The sequence below is a fragment of the Brienomyrus brachyistius genome, chromosome 4 (genome assembly GCF_023856365.1).
Source record: "Brienomyrus brachyistius isolate T26 chromosome 4, BBRACH_0.4, whole genome shotgun sequence".
Taxonomy (NCBI): domain Eukaryota; kingdom Metazoa; phylum Chordata; class Actinopteri; order Osteoglossiformes; family Mormyridae; genus Brienomyrus; species Brienomyrus brachyistius.
This window is the reverse complement of record NC_064536.1, coordinates 3,410,348-3,431,308: the sequence shown is the minus strand read 5'-3', so window position 1 is coordinate 3,431,308 and position 20,961 is coordinate 3,410,348. Positions and strand designations below refer to the sequence as shown.

The 20,961-nt window shown below is 42.2% G+C and overlaps 1 protein-coding gene across 6 annotated transcripts in view; it reads left to right on the top strand.

Moving 5' to 3' along the window:
• Positions 1 to 19,897, top strand: part of LOC125740601 (NACHT, LRR and PYD domains-containing protein 12-like) — a 121,745-nt gene extending 101,848 nt beyond the window's left edge. For 4 of the 6 annotated variants that reach the window (XM_049011956.1, XM_049011955.1, XM_049011953.1 and 1 more), the window contains 5 exons: positions 13,763 to 13,936; positions 16,128 to 16,301; positions 16,836 to 17,009; positions 17,124 to 17,170; positions 18,603 to 19,897. In XM_049011956.1, coding sequence (XP_048867913.1) covers positions 13,763 to 13,936; positions 16,128 to 16,301; positions 16,836 to 17,009; positions 17,124 to 17,170; positions 18,603 to 19,099 — 1,066 coding nt within the window. In that variant the 3' untranslated portion in view covers positions 19,100 to 19,897. Of the gene's footprint in view, positions 1 to 1,685; positions 1,784 to 3,468; positions 3,748 to 4,558; positions 4,673 to 5,179; positions 5,244 to 5,423; positions 5,653 to 5,822; positions 7,552 to 9,782; positions 9,957 to 13,762; positions 13,937 to 16,127; positions 16,302 to 16,835; positions 17,010 to 17,123; positions 17,171 to 18,602 lie in introns of those variants that run through there. The other 2 variants (XM_049011960.1, XM_049011954.1) reach the window with 2 other exon arrangements.
• Positions 19,898 to 20,961: the final 1,064 nt, after the last annotated feature.

Sequence of the window (20,961 nt, the reverse complement as noted above, 5' to 3'; positions counted from 1 at the left end):
AAAGTCATGAGGCGTCATTGGGTTCTACGCAGAAGGGCAGCAGTCCAGAAGATACAGTTTGAATGCGTGTGATGCCACAGATGGTGTGGTAGGCCGGATGTCCCTCTGATGGCTGGTATGCCCCCCTCTAGTTCGAGACTGCATTGCCCAGTGTTTTACTCCGCAGGTTTAGACAGTTTTGGCCCTTTCTTGGTGAAGATCGGAAGGAGACAGGAGAAATGCTGAGGCATCATTTACGAGTGTCTCACCACGCGAGCTGTATACCTAGATCTTGCGCCTAGCCTCGACACCGACTCATTCCTCATGTCACTACGCCGGTTTGCTGCGTGGAGAGGGAAGCCACATGAGATGACACCTGATCAGGGCACCAATTTTAAGGGAGCTAATACCAAGCTGAGGGAGGCCTTTAACCCTTTAGCACCCTCTATAAAGGTCCAACTGGCAGCCCAGCAGATCACTTTCTGCTTTAACCCACCTGCGCTCCTCATTTTGGAGGATCCTGAAAAGGGGAAAACTGCTCAGTGAAGACAGCCTTACGTGCCATCCTGGCCCCGCACACAGTAACTGAGGAGGTCCTGAGGAGGTCCTGTGGTGGTCCTGGGGAGGTCCTGCAGACGTAGCTGAGGTAGAAGGGATTTTAAATTCAAAGCCACTGAGTTACGTGTCCTCAGATATAGCCGATCTTGACCCCAGCACTCCCAATTCCCTCTTTATGGGGCGGCCAGATTCCGCCCTTCCTCAGTGGTCTGTCCCGCATCGGAGCGTCTCAGCCGGAGGAGATGGAGGCAGAGCCAGGTGTTGGCTGATCAGTTTTGGCGGAGCTTTATTCGGGAATACCTGGCAACCCTTCAAACCAGACAGAAGTGGCAGGTGGGGGCAGTCAACATGGTGACTGGAGCCCTGGTTATGATTGTGGACCCTCAAATGCCAAGATCGGTATGGATGGTGGGCAAAGTGACAGCGGTTCATCCGGGCGATGATGGAAGGTTCCACACAGCGGAGATCCGGGTCAAGGACAGAGTGAACGTGGGACCAGTGGTTCTTCTTACCCGGCTGCCAGACTTACCAGCAGACTCTGCAGACTCTGAGCTGGCCTGATGAATCAGAAATTTGTGCTCATATCTGGGGGAGGCTGTTAAAATTGCCAGCTTTCCTTGGTTCCTTTCTTTGATTTGTATTTGCATGTCTGTATGGGGAACTGAAATCTCTTGATATGTCATGTGGAAGTGAACCCCCCCCCCCCCCCCCCCCGTTGATAATTTCGTGTTGGTTTTGGCACATGTTCGTTCCTTGGCTTGTACAGTGCAGATTGGAAGTGCCCTTCCAAGTCTGTAGGGTTTGTAATTTTTATTGCTTCATTTGGGATAATAAACTCCTGGCTAACTAATCCTCCCTGCTGAGATGGTCTCCGGGTTTAAATCAACATCTCTACCCCCAACATTTCTGCCCATTTTGACAGGTGTAATATCCATAATATGTTCTCAGAATGTCCATAACTGGTCCTGAGAATGTCCTTACAAAGTCCACAAAAGGTCATCTATAGACGTCCTTAGGATGTCCCTTAAGGTCATCCCCAGGACTTTAGAAAACCGTTCCATTTCTATGTCCTAAGGACAACATCCATACCAAAAGAGGAGGACGTATGTTTGCTGGGCGTGCCACTGACTTTCCCGACTTCCCATTTTGTAAATAAAAGTGAAAGTAATTTAAAGGTGGAGTCTCCATTTTGTTAAGAAACACGAATAAAATTGTGGAATAATATAAAGACACTTTGTATTGCAAGGTAAGATTATATAGTAGCTCCTTCACATTCGTGCATTTGACATTCGCGGTCCTTGTTTTTCGCCGTGAACAATTAAACGGGAATGATCCGAAATCTTCGGAAAGATTGCGGAAACTCGCAGACACGCAACTGCAGAAAAGAAGCTTTAAACCTTGGAATATAATGCATTGTTTGCACAATAGAGGTCAATGGAAGAGTACCAGTTTCATAGGGCATTAAATAAAAAAAAAGTTCAGTGAAATATCTTCAAATAATAATAATATCTGAGAACACACCATACAACTCAGATTCCGTATTTAATTAATTTTATTTAAAAGAAAAACCAAAATGTTTTTCACTGACAAAAGAAAGTTTAATTCCAGAGTCAGTAGCCGTGTGGCCAAAAGCATTCGAACTGTTAGCATTTTCTTATTACGATGAAATGTTGAAACGTCCACGGAGCCCTGATTTAGCGCGCACGCTGCCCTGTACATTATTCTGTCGAAATTACATACCCTGCTTAAGGTGGCACGGATCCTGCGAATAAGCGTTTACCTTCCTTACCTTACCCAAAGCATACCTGTTCTTAATGGAATACAGTTGTATGCAATTACATGAAGTTGCGAACTTGAAATTATTAGGTTGGTTTGTAACATTATTATTGGACTATTGATGTTCACTCTGTTCAACTGTAAACACCTTAACTTCCCTCAAACTGGACTGTTTTACAGCGTCAGCATATAAATGACCGTGCGCGTGGTTCTGATTCCTAGAATCTCCAGAATCATGGCTATTCATTCATTCATTGGATGCAACAATAATTAATTACATTAAACACGAAGCCATGCAGCACTGACTTGCTTTTGACTGAATCATTAAGAATGTTGTATATAAAACCAGGGTCACCGTCAGACGGTCATGAAAGCCCATTACGTCAAGCCGTCTTACTTCATGCCGTCTCACCTTTTTTCACGTGCCCTGGCGATTATTATATCAGACATGGAGATTTGCTTGTCTCGAAAAGGTTTATAACAGGCACCCAATGAACACCAAAGTAATATCACAAATGAAACACAAAGTTATCAGACGCTGAACTGTAAGATACACACATTACGCAAGCTAATTACACGTGAGGATCGGACATTGTACACACAAGACACGGGCAACCACACGCGGGACAATAGGGAAATGTAACAATTAACAATAACAACACAACAAGGGCTATTTACAGTTGCACGCGGGGCATGCGGGGACATAATATTATTCCAATATTAACCTAAAATTAGCTACATCAAAAGCCTTGCGGTACTTTGCAAACCCTACGGACTATTTGCATGGTAATAAAATTGTTACATAAATGTAAATACGTGCTCTTGTACTGTATGTGTACACTTGTCTCAACTGAAATCTCACTCCAGCCAGTTGACAAAGTTGGCAACCCTGATTATTGTAGCTGGGCGAGCTGTATATATCATAAATATTACACATTATTAGGGCTGTAAGAATGCATGTATTCACTGTGTACTGTTAATATTTTATATGCATTTTGTATTTTCAAATAAATTAATACATTTAATCACACTAGAATTTTGTATTTTTTTGTTACATTTGATGTATTTGTGCCCATCTCTGTGTAAGATCAATATAAAGTGTTTGGTTCTAGATATTGTGTATGTATGTATCTGTTTATCCTTTTGTGTTCATAGAGGCCCCAGCAGGAAACATTGGGTCTAGACTGGCACAAAAATGGAGGGAACTGTTTCCGAGATGAGTCGCTCTGTGAAGCGTAAGAGGAGAAGAGCTGTTTCTGAGATGAGTCGCTCTGTGAAGCGTAAGAGGAGAGGAGCTGTTTCTGAAATGAGTCGCTCTGTGAAGCGTAAGAGGAGAAGAGCTGTTTCCGAGATGAGTCGCTCTATGAAGCGTAAGAGGAGAGGAGCTGTTTCTGAGATGAGCCCTTCAGTGGCTAAAAGAGAGAGAACTGGGAGGTAAGACAGAACCAGTATGTGTTTGCACTTTTCTACAAGTAGCCACAAAAAAAAAAAAACCTTCCAGCATTTTCAGAAAAGTTAGTAATTACAGACTGTCAGTTTTAACTTAATGCATTTCCTCAAGACTTCAGTGATTCAGGGGTGGATGATTTATATTTATGGTCTGTTAAATTTAATTGCCATTAAAAATCTGAATAAGAAAGGAACTCCGTCAAAGTAATGTTGTGAAGAACATTCTGATTTATGGTAAAATGACTGTTATGGCCCACTGGCCCGCATGTCTCTCTGGGTCTATAATCAGGCCGTAGAATTTAAGTAAACTGGGCTCCTAGCTAGGGCTGGCTCAGTGGGCGGCACTGTAATATGTGTAGCTGAATAAAAAGACCTCGCCATCTTCTGTCTTCATCTTTTTCTTCCACAATCAGCCAGTTATTTTATGCTGAAGGCAACCAACAGATCATCCCAGTCTATTAAAAAATGGACACACATAGTGAAGAAGTCGAGCTCAAACAAACAAGTAAATATGTAAACAAATTAGTCAATAAACAGGAAAAAAAAAAATCTAGCGACAGAGGTTATAACAATGGTATTAAACCTTTCATATAGGAATCCAAATTTTAGATTATACAATTAATGTCCGATTAAAACTAACTGCGAACAAGGCTGTTTGCATCAAGAGATTCACAGCATATCAAAGTACATGAAGGCAGAGCAGAAGGCTAAACAACTGAAGATGTAATGTGATGCCGTCCACATTGTATGAATTTTGCTTATATTATGCGGATTGGTTTCCTCTCCCCGTCCACAGCGTCCTGAAGGAGAGAGCAGGTTCACCAGCACCCAGCTGTGTTTCCATGAAGAGTGACTGGTCAATGGAGCCTCCAATCGCCTTAAGAGAAGGACCTTTTCCTAGAGATGAAAGGTTATTGTGCATTTAAACAAACACTGTTTAAAACACACAGACTCTCACTCAAAAGGCATACAGGCACACACACACAGGCTATGAAGTCTTTAAACTGAATGTGTCATTTTTAAACTTTTGCAAATCCCACGGTGTTTAAGAATTTAAACAGAAGTTCTGTCTGTATTCCGTCTGTATTTTGTCTGTACTCTGTCTGTACTCCGTCTGTACGTATCACATCTGAGGTGAAATGAGGAGGATCACTGTAAAGACTGACTTACTATGAGCAGGAGTTGGAAGCTTTTTAGTTGAAGAGAACGTGACTGATCTGCAGAGGCCGGGTATAAACTGGTAACCTTCTGCTCACAGACCTAAAGGCTCAGCCCACTGAGCCACATGCAGCCCCCCCCCCCCCCCCCCGCCACCAAAAAAAAAACCCAAATGCTTTGAGACAATGTAATATCGTGGAAATGCTCTATATAAATATACCTGATTTGAATTGAATGAATATTTCTGCCTTATTTACAGAGTCCAAATGGAAGAATGCAGTTCACATCAACATGATAAATTGGGTTTATCATACATATTGCAGGTACGCATTTATTGCTGATATATATTTTCTTAACTGTTGTGTTATTTGGCCAACATTTTGTACAGCTGTGTAATAAGAAATTCATAAAGTTATATGAAAGTTGCTTAAAACTACCATTAACAAATGAAACTACGAAAAGGTATGATACAAGCAGCAATAATTATTTGCGGTTTACTTTAGTCACTAGAGGAAAAAGCTGTAAAGTTTCTAAAGGATGAGCTGAAGAACATCATGAGGTACCTAGATCGGAATTACCCAGAATGCTCTGAGCTCCAGCTGGAGGAGGATAATGACCTGGACAGTGATGGTCAGATGCAGAAGATCTGTGGTAGAGAGGGAGCTCTGAAGATCACACTGTACATCCTGAGGACCATGGAGCACAATGATCTTGCTGACATCCTGGAGAAGAGTAAGAGATGTGTCTCATTTCGAGGGTGTTTGTTTTCCCAGAGAAAAAATACCATATAAACACACGCGTATTAATTTTCATTTTATCATTTTATTTAATATGATTTCATTTGGCTTGTATGAGTAAAAATGTCTCTATTTTTTGTGCATTTTCATCTTGTTTATTTTCAGGGCATCTTCTTTCACAATGTCAGCGCAGAATCAAAAGTAACCTGAAGCGGAAATTTGAGTGTGTATTTGAAGGGAAAGCTAAGGGAGGACAGCCAACACTTCTCAGTGAGATTTACACAGAACTCTACATAACTGAAGGTGGGACTGGAGGAGTCAATGATGAACATGAAGTGAGACAGATTGAAACAGCATCCAAGAAAAGGCAGACAGAAGATACTACAGTCAAGTGCAATGATATATTTAAACCCTTATGTGGGCGTGAGACACCTATCAGAACTGTACTCACTAAAGGGGTGGCAGGTATCGGGAAAACAGTCTCTGTGCAGAAATTTATTCTCGACTGGGCAGAAGGAAAAGCAAACCAGGATGTTCACTTCATATTTGCTCTTCCTTTCCGGGACCTGAATTTGATTAAGGGTGAATACAGTCTGATTGAACTGCTTCACCGCTTTGTCCCAGAACTGAAATCACTTACATCCTCTGAGCTGTTTAGGTACAAAGTCTTGTTCATCTTTGATGGCCTGGATGAGTGTCACCTTCCTCTAGATTTTCAGAACAATGAGAGATGGTTTGATGTAACAAAGAAAATGTCACTGGATGTGCTGTTGACTAACCTCATTAAGGGGAATCTGCTCCCATCTGCTCTCCTCTGGATAACCTCCCGGCCAGCAGCAGCCAATCAGATACCTCCTGAGTGTGTCCACCAGGTGACAGAGATACGAGGGTTCAATGACGCCCAGAAGGAGGAGTATTTCAGGAAAAGATATAGTGATCAGAGCCTGGCCAGCAGGATTATCACACATGTGAAATCATCAAGGAGCCTCTTCATCATGTGCCACATACCTGTGTTCTGCTGGATTTCAGCCAATGTGCTTGAGAGACTCTTTAGTGAGACTGAAAGTGGAAAAATTCCAAGGACTCTGACTGAAATGTACACACACTTCCTGATCTTTCACACAAGTTTAAAAAATAACAAGTACATGAAAAAACATGAAACCCAGCTCAATAAATCCTGTAAATCTGACAGAGAATTCCTTTTAAAACTTGGTAAACTGGCTTTCCATAACCTTGAGAAAGGCAATCTCATATTTTATGAGCAAGATCTGACAGAGAATGACATTGATGTCACTGAAGCTTCAGTTTACTCTGGAGTGTGCACAGAAGTCTTTAAGGAGGAATGTGGGTTCTATCAGGAGAAGGTGTACTGCTTTGTGCATCTGAGCATCCAGGAGTATCTCGCTGCTTTATACATGTTTCTGTCAAACTCATCAGCTGACCTGCTGAAGACTGCAGTGGATCAGGCATTAGAGAGCAAGAATGGACACTTGGACCTCTACCTGCGCTTCCTCCTGGGCCTGTCAACAGACTCCAGTAAGACTCTGTTACAAAGACTACTGGGACAGAAAAGAACGAGATCACATAAAATTAAGGAAACATCCCAATACGTCAAGGAGAAAATAATGGAGAATTTATCTCCAGAAAGGACCATCAACCTATTCCACTGTCTGAATGAACTGGGTGACAATTCTCTAGTAGAGGAAGTACAAAGATACCTGAATTCAGGACGTCTGTCAGCAGAACGCCTCTCACCTGCACAGTACTCAGCTCTGGCCTTTGTGTTACTGATGTCAGACGAGGAGCTGGATGTGTTTGATATGAAGAAATTCACGAGATCCTATACAGGTCAATGGAGGCTGCTGCCCCTGGTCAAGACATCTAGGACGGCTCTGTAAGTGACGTGAGGATGGGGAAAGATGGTGTGGAAGTTTTACATGTACAATGTCTGAAATATATGAAACATGCAGTTTAATTCTCCTTGTGGCTTAATAACTAGGCTGCTTTTTTCTTTGATAATCTGGAACACAGTTTTTATGATGACTGAGGGTAGTGATGTAGTAACAAACAAAAAAGTGAGGTTTCCGTTCCCATCCAGTCTGCCTTCTGATCACAGGCACAGCATCCTAACCTGCTATAGAAGCAGTGAGGGCTCTTTATCCAGAGCAGTGATACGGACTGTGGCCCAAATCCGGTCCAAAACACAGTTTAATCCAGAGCCTGCTGGACCACCCCCTTAGACTCCCCCAGTTGCCGAAATCTGAGGGGAACCCCTCTACCCCCTCCCCCTTTTGGTTTTGAGTCAGCGATGGAATCTATTCCTTTGGAAACGTAACAGAGTAGCCCTGATCTCAAGGGCTTATAAGCGGTATGTTAGTGTTAGCAGGTGCGTTCATGTACATGAGCTCTGGCTGCTCGCTGCTGCCCTCTAGTGGCCTCAGCTGCTCCTGGCTGAAGAGAAAACAGAACAAAATATCTTTATTGTCACAATACATGAACAAAGTACATAATGAAAAAATATTATATTATTTATTTCCTCTTTGGATTAATAATAGGGCTGGATTTTTTGTTCTCCCTGACAATCTTGAAGCCATATTTTATATTGACAGAAGTTAATGACATAGTAGAAAAGGGGCAGGTTTTCCATGACCATCCCTGGTATGACAGACTGTCAAAAACCAGAATTTCACAGAATGTTCCAGTGTCCCTTAATACTGGGAAAATTACGCCGATTTTTTTCAGTTATGGATACTTGAGTAAGCATTTCTGCAAATACTGCATGTGGTTTGTGATTCTATGGGTTGACTCTGAGCCCCTGGAAGGCTGCTGGTTCAGATCTCCTGGCTGGAAAGCTGCGGGGTCAGATCTCATGGCCGGAAGGCTGCTGGTTCAGATCTCCTGGCCGGAAGGCTGCTGGTTCAGATCTCATGGCCAGAAGGCTGCTGGTTCAGATCTCCTGGCCGGAAGGCTGCTGGTTCAGATCTCATGGCCGGAAGGCTGCTGGTTCAGATCTCATGGCCGGAAGGCTGCTGGTTCAGATCTCCTGGCCGGAAGGCTGCTGGTTCAGATCTCATGGCCGGAAGGCTGCTTGTTCAGATCTCATGGCCGGAAGGCTGCTGGTTCAGATCTCATGGCCGGCAGAGTGATGTCATTGCAGGGCCCTTGAGCAAGGCCTTTAATGCCAATCACTGCAGCGTTGCTGGATGCTGACCGACCCCCAAACTTCCTTTACCTGTGAATGTCTGTGTGTCTCACATAGACCAAAATGGGACAGGCAAAATAGTCAATTTTCACATGTGGATCAATGAAGGTACAGTATTCATAAATATTTATTTCAAACTAATGTTTCCTTTATGGGCTATCTGAGAGGATTGGTAGCCCTATGGTTAGGATATTGGTGATTTTTTAAATTCCCCGGTACAGTAATGAAAAAAAAAAGGATTTCACTCGTAGGATCAAGAATTCAAGTGTTATTTAAAAAACACAAACTCATCTGGACACCTTAAAATCAGAGATGCAACAACTGGGTCGGCCAACTATAAGTATTTGACGATACAGCAACAACCAGCCGTGGGTTAAAAATGAGCCGATATTTGCTGCCTGTAATTCCCTTTAAAATGGGGACCCATATTGTTTTACACCTTTGTACCAAACGTCTGTAGTGAACCACTCCGATATTATGCCGTGATATTAAAAGAAAACATTTGTTATAATGAATTCAAGCGTTTTAGAAATCATAAAGATAATTATCTAAAAGTAATATTTTTTCTAAATGACGCGTCACATTTTCAGCGTCGACGTCCTCGACTATGTCGACTAATTGCGGCAGCCCTATTTTGCACGCAAAACCTTTCAGGATATTTGTGTTTTGAAATGAAAATGTTCCCTGTATTCTTCATGACAGGGAACATAATGACCAACAGAGGATTGGTCAAAATTAAAAATTTACCACTGTGGTGGTTTAAGATGCTGCTCTTTAGCCTCTAATTCTCTTCGAAGTGTATTCTGTGCCTCTTATGCTGAAAAAACCATGTGATTCGATATTTTGTATCACTATGATCACTGGTGTGTAGGATATATACCGGTCTATGTGTGTACTGTATAATAACAGGGCTCCTTTTGCAGGCTGAACAGCTGTAAACTCACAGAGAAATGCTGTGAGGCACTGGCTTCAGCTCTCAGATCAAACTCCTCACCCCTGAGAGAGCTGGACCTGAGTGACAATGACCTGCAGAATTCAGGAGTGAGGCTGCTCTCTGGTGCACTGAGGGATTCAAACTGTAAACTGGAGATACTGAGGTCAGTATTACTGGGTATTCCACACTGTAAAGTGCAGATACTGAGGGCAGCATTACTGGATATTCCACACTGTAAACTGGGAGTACTGAGGTCAGTATTACTAGGTATTCTATACTGTAAAGTGCAGATACTGAGGTCAGCATTACTGGATATTCAATACTGTAAACTAGGAGTACTGAGGTCAGTATTACTGGGTATTCCATACTGTAAACTGCAGATACTTAGGTCAGCATTACTGGATATTCCACACTGTAAACTGGGAATACTGAGGTCAGTATTTCCAAGTATTCCACACTGATAACTGTAATCATTGAAAGAGTAACATTGTAGATATGAAAGTAGTTACTTTTTTGAACAATATTTTAATTATCAGTTTACTAAAAAACATACAGCCTTACACAGTTAAAGAAATTATAACAATCAACGGCTGAACAAATATACAAAAACAAGTATATGAAAAAAAACTAAATAAATTAAATTGAATTAAATTGTCAAATGATAATCCATTTTTATACAAGAGAACTATTGATTGCAGAAGTAAAAATAACAAAAAAATTGTTTGCATCTACTGTATAAGTATTCTCTAGTTCCTTCCCAAACTAACAAAAAATAATAATAAAAAATCTTGGAAAGCCCAATAGAACCACATAAAATTTGGGCGATTCAAACGCCCTTCGTCAAATGACAGACGTAGTAAATACAGGCTTATCTTCCTATTGTTCCATATAAATCCTATAAATAACTTTTTAATTTTGGGGAACAGATCAAGTGTTGGTGGTAGAGGAATATTCTGAAATAGATGCAGTAATTTTGCCAGTATATTTATTTTTAAAATATTAATTCTCACAATTACAGATATTGGTAGTGATCACCATTTATCAACTGAGGTACTGATTTCTTCCAATAATGGTTCATAATTAGCTTTACCTATATCCTCTCATTTTGACACCATCCGTATACCTAAATATATAAATTTATCCACTTCAGGAATTGTATTCCGTCTCTCATTTGTATTAAGTAATAATATACATTATTATGGAAAAGTCTTAGGCACTCAAAAGAAATGTTTAAATCTATTTATCTGGGTAGTAAATGCGCATTTTCTTAGAACAAAAAAAATATAATTGAACATAAGAACATATAAAAATTACGAGTAACACAATAAAAACTAGTAAAAATGTCTTCTGTTCTCCAAAAAGTTACTGATATCTACTAGGATGGCTAGATGATCACCACTTCAGTTCCCAAACTTCTCCTCAGTGGCACCCGAACCATTCCATGTATTTATTAAATTTCACCACCAGCTCGCTTAATTAACTTGATTAGTTTAAAAAGTGAACGAGATATTGAATAGATATGAGGTGGGCTAGTGGTCAGGTCAAAAATTCCATGGGTGTATTGTATGGTTGCTGGAAATAACAGGGTTATTTTAGCAGAGGTTTTGAAATGGCTAAGCTGACACACTTTGTTAGGTGTAACAGCATAGTTTTACACAAACATGACAGTTATTTAAACATAATTTTCTATTGCTTGCCTAAGACTTTTAACCAGTACTGTAGATGGTTCAGTCCTATTCACTGCATATCCAGAAATATCACCAAATGTTTTTATAAGCTGAAGCTTCGCTAGAATTGATTTTCTCAGGCTGGAAACAAGTTTATATAATCGGTGTTCAGTGAAAGCCTGTGTTCAGGCTGCCCGATCACTATTCCAGTAATCGGCGAATGTGACCACAGTGCTGTCACAAAGGGCTCAATTGCAAGAGAGAATAGTAGTGGAGATAATGGACAGCCTCTTTTGACAGTAATTGGTTTTGAAATATTCATATTTATTATAATTTCTGCTATATGCTCATTATATATTAGATGAACCCACCTCCTGAAGTTATTTCCACACCCAAACCTTTCTAAAACCTTAAAAAGATATGACCATTCAGCCCTGCCAATGGCCCTTTCCTCATCTAATGATAAAAGTGTTGTGTCTGGTTCTTCATTCTTATTATATATATTATTTAGCACTCTTTGTACATTATAAGAACCTTGCCTTCCCATTATGAACCTGTTCTGGTCTTTATTAATGGTATCCGGCAACAATGATTGTAATCTTTTAGCTAGAATTTTACACAGTAGTTTAAGATCAGAATTCAAAAACTCATATTCTCCCGTTTTTCTGATGGTTTGCTGGGTTTAGGGAGAAATTGATTAGGGCACGGCTTGTAGTTGGTGGAATCCCTCTTTATCCCTCTCTGGGGATAAAGCACAATACAGGTATCCCATCAAAGAACCCATTCTGAGTTGCAGATCAACCTTAATTTCGATGTTATACAATCTTTCACAGTATATTCTGAAGGAATCATTAATGTGAATGGAGTCTACGGATGTTTCATGAACTTTAATTGATGTGACTGAGCTTTGCTTACTGAATTATTTAATCTAGATAATAATTTACCTACTGTACTTTATCACCTTGTTCATAAAACGTCTGCTTAAGTCTTAAAAGGTCAGAAGCTGCTGATATTTTATACTCAGATGTCAGAACCAGTGACTCATGTTCTATTTTTGGATTAGATTTCCGATAGACCTTTTCTTGTAATTACTGTATTTTATTTTCCAGTTGTAATGTATCTTGTTGTTCATTTTTTATATTTGGAGCTCATATAACTTATTACTTGCCCCCTAAGAAAAACTTTAAATGCATCCCACTTAACTCACGCCAAGGTTTGCATTATGGTAATTCGAAAGAACTCGTCAGTCTGTCTCCCCAGATAATCAACAAATTCTTCGTCTAGTGACCATTTGCGCGCGAAAGTGCCATAAGTTTCCCAGGGCTGTGCCCGTGTTCTGCTTCAGCTCCGCCAACAGTCCACCGCACGCTGCCCAGCTCCTCAGCCCACCCTCTGATCTGCCTCCAGGGTCCCATCCACGCCGTTCCTCACTCCCGGGTCCCGGAGTTCAAAAGGACGCCGTTCAGCCATCCTGGCAGCTTTGCTCATTGACTCTGCTGTTGCATGCCTTTCTGACCTGTGTATTGACTTTGGATTGATTTCTGGTTGATTCTCACCTCATCTTTATCTGGCACCGTCGAAAAACACCCGAGGTCTTCTTGTACTGGGTTACTTATTCACCATTAGTACAGTGTGCAAATAAAATATAAAAATACAAAATATCTGTAATGCGGGCAGGGCCAGGAAAGCATGGATCCAGAAATGAGCGGGAGTCAGTGGCCGGGGGGTCCGTCCTACGGTTATGCACAGGACACAAACAAAGGGAAGAGGGCACAAGACGTGCTGGTCTCGGCAGGGAAGGCTGGGAAGGCTGGTCAGGAGCGGGAACGGGTCTGGGGAGAGGAAAGGGAACAGGTGAGGTATAAACACTAGGCAGACGGGCTCGGTACGGGAAAGCGGGGAGACGCGAGACAAAGAAACGCTCAGCAAGGCACAAATACATTTGGCTCAATACTTCGCACCGTGCGAGGGTTCCTCGGTTCCTTTTGACTGGTTACTAATTGCCTGTGACGCTGTGCACCTGGTGAATTCCGCACTGCATAGGCGTGACAATATCCCTTTGTCCACCGCTGTTCCCTTATTCCCCTTACCCTGTTTGTCCCTCTATCCCATTCCCCTTAATATTATTACACTCCAATCCTAGACTGGAGATTTAAATATTGTTACAAAGTGTGGCTAAGGAGTGTACAATGTGCCATAACTGGAACCCTACCAACTGTAAGTAGTCACATTTAATTGCAAGTAAAACTTGTAATGGTGAGGTGATCTTATTGGATAGTTTTTTTTGTCTCTCTCTCTGCAGGCTGTCAGGCTGTAGAGTCACAGAGACAGGTTGTTCTTCCCTGGCTTCAGCTCTGAGGTCAAACCCCTCACGCCTGAGAGAGCTGGACCTGAGCTACAATCAACCAGGAGACTCAGGAGTGAAGCTGCTCTCTGCTGCACTGGAGGATCCCAGCTGTAAACTGGAGAAGCTGAAGTGAGTACAGAGTGAATGTTTTATTTCAGTTCAAGTCAAGTTTATTGATATAGCACACATTCATACACCAATGTCAAGTGATTTACAGAAAAAAATAAAATGCATATAGTAAAAGCAGATGAATTAATATGAAAATAAGTCATAAGAACATTACACATTTGTAATGAAATATTAAAAGTGACAAACTATGACTGCTTAGTCAATCAAGCTCTGGTGCCAGGTGTCCTTATAAACACCCTTATGCTGGAACACGGTGTTCGTTATGGACAGACTGTGGTTGGCACAGGAGTCCAATAAGAGAGCAGCTCGGGTTCAGATCGGTCAGGCGGTTCCGCCCAATCACAGCCCTCCAGGCGTCACTGTCGTTACCCACGTGAGCATTAAAGTCCCCCAGCAGAACAATGGAGTCCCCATGGGGGGGCGCCTTCCAACATCCCACCCAAGGTCTCCAAGAACGCCGCACACTCTGAGCTGGTGTTCGGTGCATAAACACAGACAACAGTCAGAGCGCGTCCCCCGACTCGAAGTCGAAGGGAGGCGACCTTCTCGTTCACCAGGGTGAACTCCAACGTATCGGCAGCAAACTGGGGGGCTATGAATCCCGCCTGGCGCATCTCACCATGGGCATCTCCAAAGTACAGTCCAGTGCCTCTCCAGGAGTTCGGTTCTCTATCTAGCCGGTATCTCAGGTGCCTTTCCAACCAGAGGGGTTACATTCTGTGTTCATAGTCAGATTTCCTTGCTGGGGATGGGTTCACCAAGGCCCCTGCCTTCGACTGCCACCCTATCTACACTGCATCCACCCTCCACAGCTCCCCCTGCAGGTGGTAGGTCCACAGGAGGGTGGGCCCATGTAAATCTTTCGGCCTTGACCAGGTCCTGATCTGCCAACATACTGTCATGGCTGACCTCCCTCAAGCATCACCCACTGATCTAATAGAACACTTTTATGGCTTTTCTTATCAATAATAACCCGTTATGGGAGGGCATGGCAAAGGCGGGGAAATGACGAACAAAACTGAACATAAAGGGCAAACCAGAAAGCAAAGGGACCAGGAGGGGTCAGAACTAAGCAGGGAAAACACAACTAACAGACCCATAAGTAGACCTACAGGTAACCAGGCAAGACAAGGAACAGAGCTATGGAAACAGGCAGCATAATAACATGTGGTAACATAGAAATAATTACCAATTCACAAGAGGAGTGAGGGCAGGTACTTAAATACAAGTAGAAATCCAGGGCAATCAAGGAACAACAGTAAATCTTAATCGAATTAACCAATGTTTAATGTTTAAACACTTCTCCGCTTGCACTTATAGCTTTTTGCACTTTAGTTTACACGACTGGATTTTTAACTTGCATAGTCTACAAAGAGCCGTTCAGGAGGCATTTCAGTACCTGTTGTACTTTGAATCTCGAATCAATCAAGGAAGGCACAGGAACAGCAAGCAAACAGGTGACTAACACTGACGGGCGCAGGACTAGGGAACTTTAACAGACACTGAAACTAAGACACACTAACCACACACTGGGAATATTAAACTAAGACAAAAAACACGGAATGAAAATATAAACAGGACAAGCAGGGCAGAACTGCGACAGTGAAACAAATCAGAAAGTAACAAACGCTGGGGAAAATAGAGAACCAAAGAAATGCAAGTGAACAGATGGGAAAACTCTAGGGACTGAAGGCTGCATGAGGAAGGGGAAGCGGGATGAACAGCGACACCTGCTGGCCAACATGGGGAAAAGACACAAAGGGCAGTAACCCTGCTACAGAATATGCGTTTTACAAAAAATAAAACTGGACCCCATAATGCACGTCAGCTGTAACATAATCAACTCAAACAGCATATTTTTCCTTCTCCTACTTCCTTGTGTAACGATCAACAGTCAGACCATGTTAGAAATAATTGAGCAGTAAAGCAGGAAACCAGTCAAAGAGCTAACAGACAAAGAGAGTTATGTTTCAGTTTAGCACTTAATTATGCTGGGTTTAACAAAAGTTACAGATGAAAATATAATGGACACCAATGACAACCAGATTACTGTTAATATGTTTTCAAATGCTGTATGATAAAGTTATTGTTTTGAAAAATAAACTCTACTCTGATGGCTGTGTTCAATTTAATGTAATATACAGTGCACCGGTGAAAAAAAATGGTTTTATAAGTGTTTCATTTTCCTAAGGGTGGACCGGTGTGAACTCACAGAGAAATGCTGTGAGGTGCTGGCTTCAGCTCTCGGGTCAAACTCCTCACCCCTGAGAGAGCTGGACCTGAGTGACAATGACCTGCAGGATTCAGGAGGGAAGCTGCTCTCTTCAGGACTGGAGAATCACCACTGTACATTGGAAATACTGAGGTCAGTATTACTGGGTATTTCACATTGTAAACTGGGGATAGTGAGGGCAGTATTACTGGGTATTCCATATTGTAAACTGGATATACTGAGGTCAGTAATACTGGGTATTCCACATTGTAAACTGGACACACTGAGGTCAGGATTACTGGCTATTCCACATTGAAAATTGGACATAGTGAGGTCAGTATTACTGGGTGTTCCATATTGTAAACTGGACACACTGAGGTCAGTATTACTGGGTATTCCACATTGAAAACTGGGGATACTGAGGTCAGTATTACTGGGTATTCCACATTGAAAACTGGGGATACTGAGGTCAGTATTACTGGGTATCTATAGTGTAAAACTGGGGATACTGAGGTCAGTATCACTGGGTATTCCACATTGAAAACTGGGGATACTGAGGTCAGTATTACTGGGTATTCCACACTGATAACTGTAATTATTGAAAGTAATCACATTTGCTTAAAAGTAATACTTGTAATGGTGAGATGATCTTATGTACTGGAAAGCTTTTTATATGTCTCTCTGCAGGTTGTCAGGCTGTAGAATCACAGAGACAGGCTGTTCTTCCCTGGCTTCAGCTCTGAGGTCAAACCCCTCACACCTGAGAGAGCTGGACCTGAGCTACAATCACCCAGGAGACTCAGGAGTGAAGCTGCTCTCTGCTGTACTGGAGGATCCCAGCTGTAAACTGGAGAAGCTGAAGTGAGTACAGAGTGTGTGTCTGACACGCTACAGATACTTATACATGTATGTGAAGAAGAATTACCAATAAATAAATGGATACAGCAGGACTATGTCATTCTGCTTCTCCTATAGTGTGGATCACGGTGGAGAGTGCAGGACCAGACCAGGCTTACAGAAATGTAAGTGTGTTTGCATGTTTTTAATAAAAATACCATTAATGCTACTTTGTGATTGTATTCACACAGTTGTTGTCATGAGTGTGTTTTGTTGCACTGTATGTAGTTGGATTTCCATGTTAGTGTTTAGGTGAGTTTCTGCGTGTGTGTCATTTTAGACAACAACCAAAAGATAGAAAAGCAAAACGCATCACCAAAAACACTAGTAATTAATCTTTTTTTTTTTTTTTTTTTTTTTTTAAATGAACAAATATTTTATAGCTGCTCATATGATCGTTGTGTTTGTGTGGGAGGGGACAGGGTGATAAAATGTTCCGAAATAGTTCTGCATGTTTAATATCACAACAACAAAAAAGAGTTTCTTTTTTGCGGTCAACGGTGCTGCAGTGAGGTTCGTATCCAAAGTTGCTTGAAGGAAGTTCGTATTTTAAAGACAATCACTTTTAGTATTCATCTTTGGTGTCAAATTTTGTGGTGAATATGCTTGATGAATGTTGTTGTGTCATGATTCCGGGCGGGTTTGGCACGAGGGCGAGGCAGGAGCAGAAAGTGGACGACCCACTGGCAGCTCACGGGAAGAACGGGATTCATTACTAACGGAGGCAGCGTGTGGTTCAGTGGGCTAAGTGTCTGTAATTACAAGGTTGCCAGTTCAAACCCAGCCTCAGCATGTCTGTGGGACCTTGAGCAACATTCTTAACCCTCAGCTCCCTGGGTGCCACTACAGGTGGCTGCCCTTTGTGGATGACTTACTCTACAAAGAGCAAGTTGACAGAGGAATAAACACAATTTCTCCATGGGGATCAATAAAGTATCATTTATTATTATTAACAGAAAACACTAGGAATACTACCAAAACAAAATGGACCACAAAGGGTCCAAAGTAAAAGGGGAAAACCAAAGAGTAATTACAAGTGGGCAGCATTCAACATCCATCACATACACTGACCCACTGGGGAATTGAACTCAGGCAGGAAGTTAAATTCAAAAACTGAACCGAGTAACGACATGCAGGAGTGAGACCTAGACAATTAACAAATAAAAACAATGAAACAAAACACAAAAACAGAGGAGGCAGGACTCAAACACACAGAGAGGTTAACAAGCAGCCACATGCTCAGCTCGTTGAGCAGTGCGGCCAACAGGGAGCAAAGGAAACACTACAGACTAACAACAGGGAGGACAGGATGGCCAGCGACACCTGCTGGCCAAACGGGGAGAAGACACAAGACTGGGACAAACAGGTGCTGACCCTGACACGTTGCTTTGTAATATTTTTTTAACCTGTAATTAAGCCTGTTGGTTTAGCACATGTGTGTGTATTGGTGCAAGTTCAAGGTCAGCGAGTGTGTGAAGGTGTGAGGTGCAACAGTGATAAAATGACAGAGACACCGGTCCGCCTGATGGTATTAGCGGTTCTTCCTCTTGCCTACAGACTTCTGCCAGCTGACGCTGGACCCCAACACAGCACACAGACGCCTGTCTCTGTCAGAGGGGAACAGGAAGGCGACATGGGGGACATGGCAGCCATATCCTGATCATCCAGAGAGATTTGAGTACCGGCCCCAAGTTCTGTGCAGAGAGAGTCTGACGGGTCGCTGTTACTGGGAGGCTGAATTGAGAGGAATTGATGCTCGGATAGGAGTGACATATAAAGGAATCGGGAGGAAAGGACAAAGTGTTGACTGTCAACTTGGAGCCAATGACAAGTCATGGAGTCTGCGCTGCTCACCTCACAGAAACATAGAGCCCTCAGGTTCCTGCAGAGTAGGAGTGTATCTGGACTGGGGGGCTGGTGCTCTGTCCTTCTACAGAGTCTCCTCTGATGGACTGACCCTCCTGCGCAGGGTCACCTCCTCATTCACTGAACCCCTATATCCAGGGTTTTTGGTTAGTGAATACTCCTCCGTGTCGCTGTGCATGCTGGGATAGCTCACACTGTCCTGGAGGAATCATTTTTACTTTCTTAGAGTGACATCTTGCTACTTCTCCCTGGTGAAAGGTTAATCATTTTAACTCTGAAGTGTGATGTATGTTAGACAAAAAAAAAATGACAAGGTTCGGCGAGCTGAACAAACATGAACAAACTTTTCTCTCTGACTAAAATGTAATGAAACATAAGCCTCATAAGTCTGGGGGACGGGGGGACAATGTGTATGTACATCTTATCTCTGTATATTGTTTTTCCTACCTGCATAATAGCAATAAGGACTTTCTTTTCTATCCTATTAATGTCGTGGTTCATTGGTGACCAAAGGATAGCTGCGTAACATTAAGAAACCACAGTCTGATTAAATTCACTTTAATTACTACTAAAACTAGGCATAACTAACACAATTACAATAAATCCGCATGCATATTAACCATCTAACATGAGGCAGCGAAAGCAAAAAAAAAGTTAATTAATGCCAAAAATAAGTCATTCAATTTTTTTTAAATTGAAAAAAGCAAAACTTGTAGCCTGTGAGCAGAACTCCGTATACTTGATTACGGAGAATTATTTAAAATGTATTTGTACAGAAATTGTTCTTTTCCGAACTTTTGATCCCTATAGGCTATGCGGTTGATCAGTATAACCGCGATCACTATATGCGTTTTTCGCTTTTCTGGAATCCCGATTTACGTGATTCGTACGTATGTTAGTTTAAGTTTCTTTCGTATGTTAAAGTTTCTTTCTTTTTTAACATTCACACTGGCATTGTAGCAATAAAGATAAACCGCTTAACATAACGGAGAAGCGGGTTCTTACTCTGACGGCTCTCCTTCCTCCGCTGACGGGATCCGTATAATCAGCTGCCCCCTCGGCTTCTTTATTTCTGTCCCGTCTGTTTTATTTAGGGTGTATAAGACCTTCCGGATAAACCCGCGAGGATGGGAGGAATCAGTCCTATGGCAGCCGCCACCTTCAGCTCCGCTCCCTCTCGTTTGCGTTCTTTGTTAATAACTTATCAGGTGGGCGATACCTTGCTCAGGGTCGTTCAGCGGTGCCTTGCTGGTCGGGGATTCGAACCAGCAATCTTTCACTTAGGAGTTCACTTCCCTAACCGTTTAGCCGCGATTGCCCTAAGCCACAGTGCCCAGCTGGGTTTATGTTGTGCCTGGCTATGGCCAGAATGTAACACTTACAAAGATCAAATTGCATGTGCATAAGGGTTTACAGCCTTTATGCACAGACTTTTCTCACATCTGTGATACACTAACAAACAGTGACACATGCAGACAGGAATACTTATCCCTCTGGTAGCACAAACAGACATTTCTGTCATCAAAAACACACAAATGACCTCAGTTCTGTCCAGTTACTGTGACACAGATTTCAGTTCAGCAAATAAACGTACAACACACACACACACACATACACACACAAGGCACACACAGAAACATGCAACACCCTGTTACAGCACACACACACACATGCACACACACACCATGCCCAGTTACAGCAGACAGACATACAACGCCCGATTAGACCACACACACACACACACACATTGCCAGAATAGAGTAAACACAGGCACACTCTTTCAGAGTACACACACACTGCGCCCAATTAAAGCAGACAAACATACAACACCTGTTTAAACCACACACACATACACAGGTTTGTAATTATATCCTTGTGGGGACTTTCAATTCACTTCTATGGGGAAAACTCTTATCCCAACATGACACCCTTAACCCCTACCCAGTCCGAACCTTAACCATTAGTAACCAAACAAAATATGGGACTTCTGACATTTTTACTTTTTTAATTGCATTCACAGACCTTTGTGAGGACTTGTTATAGTCCCCAC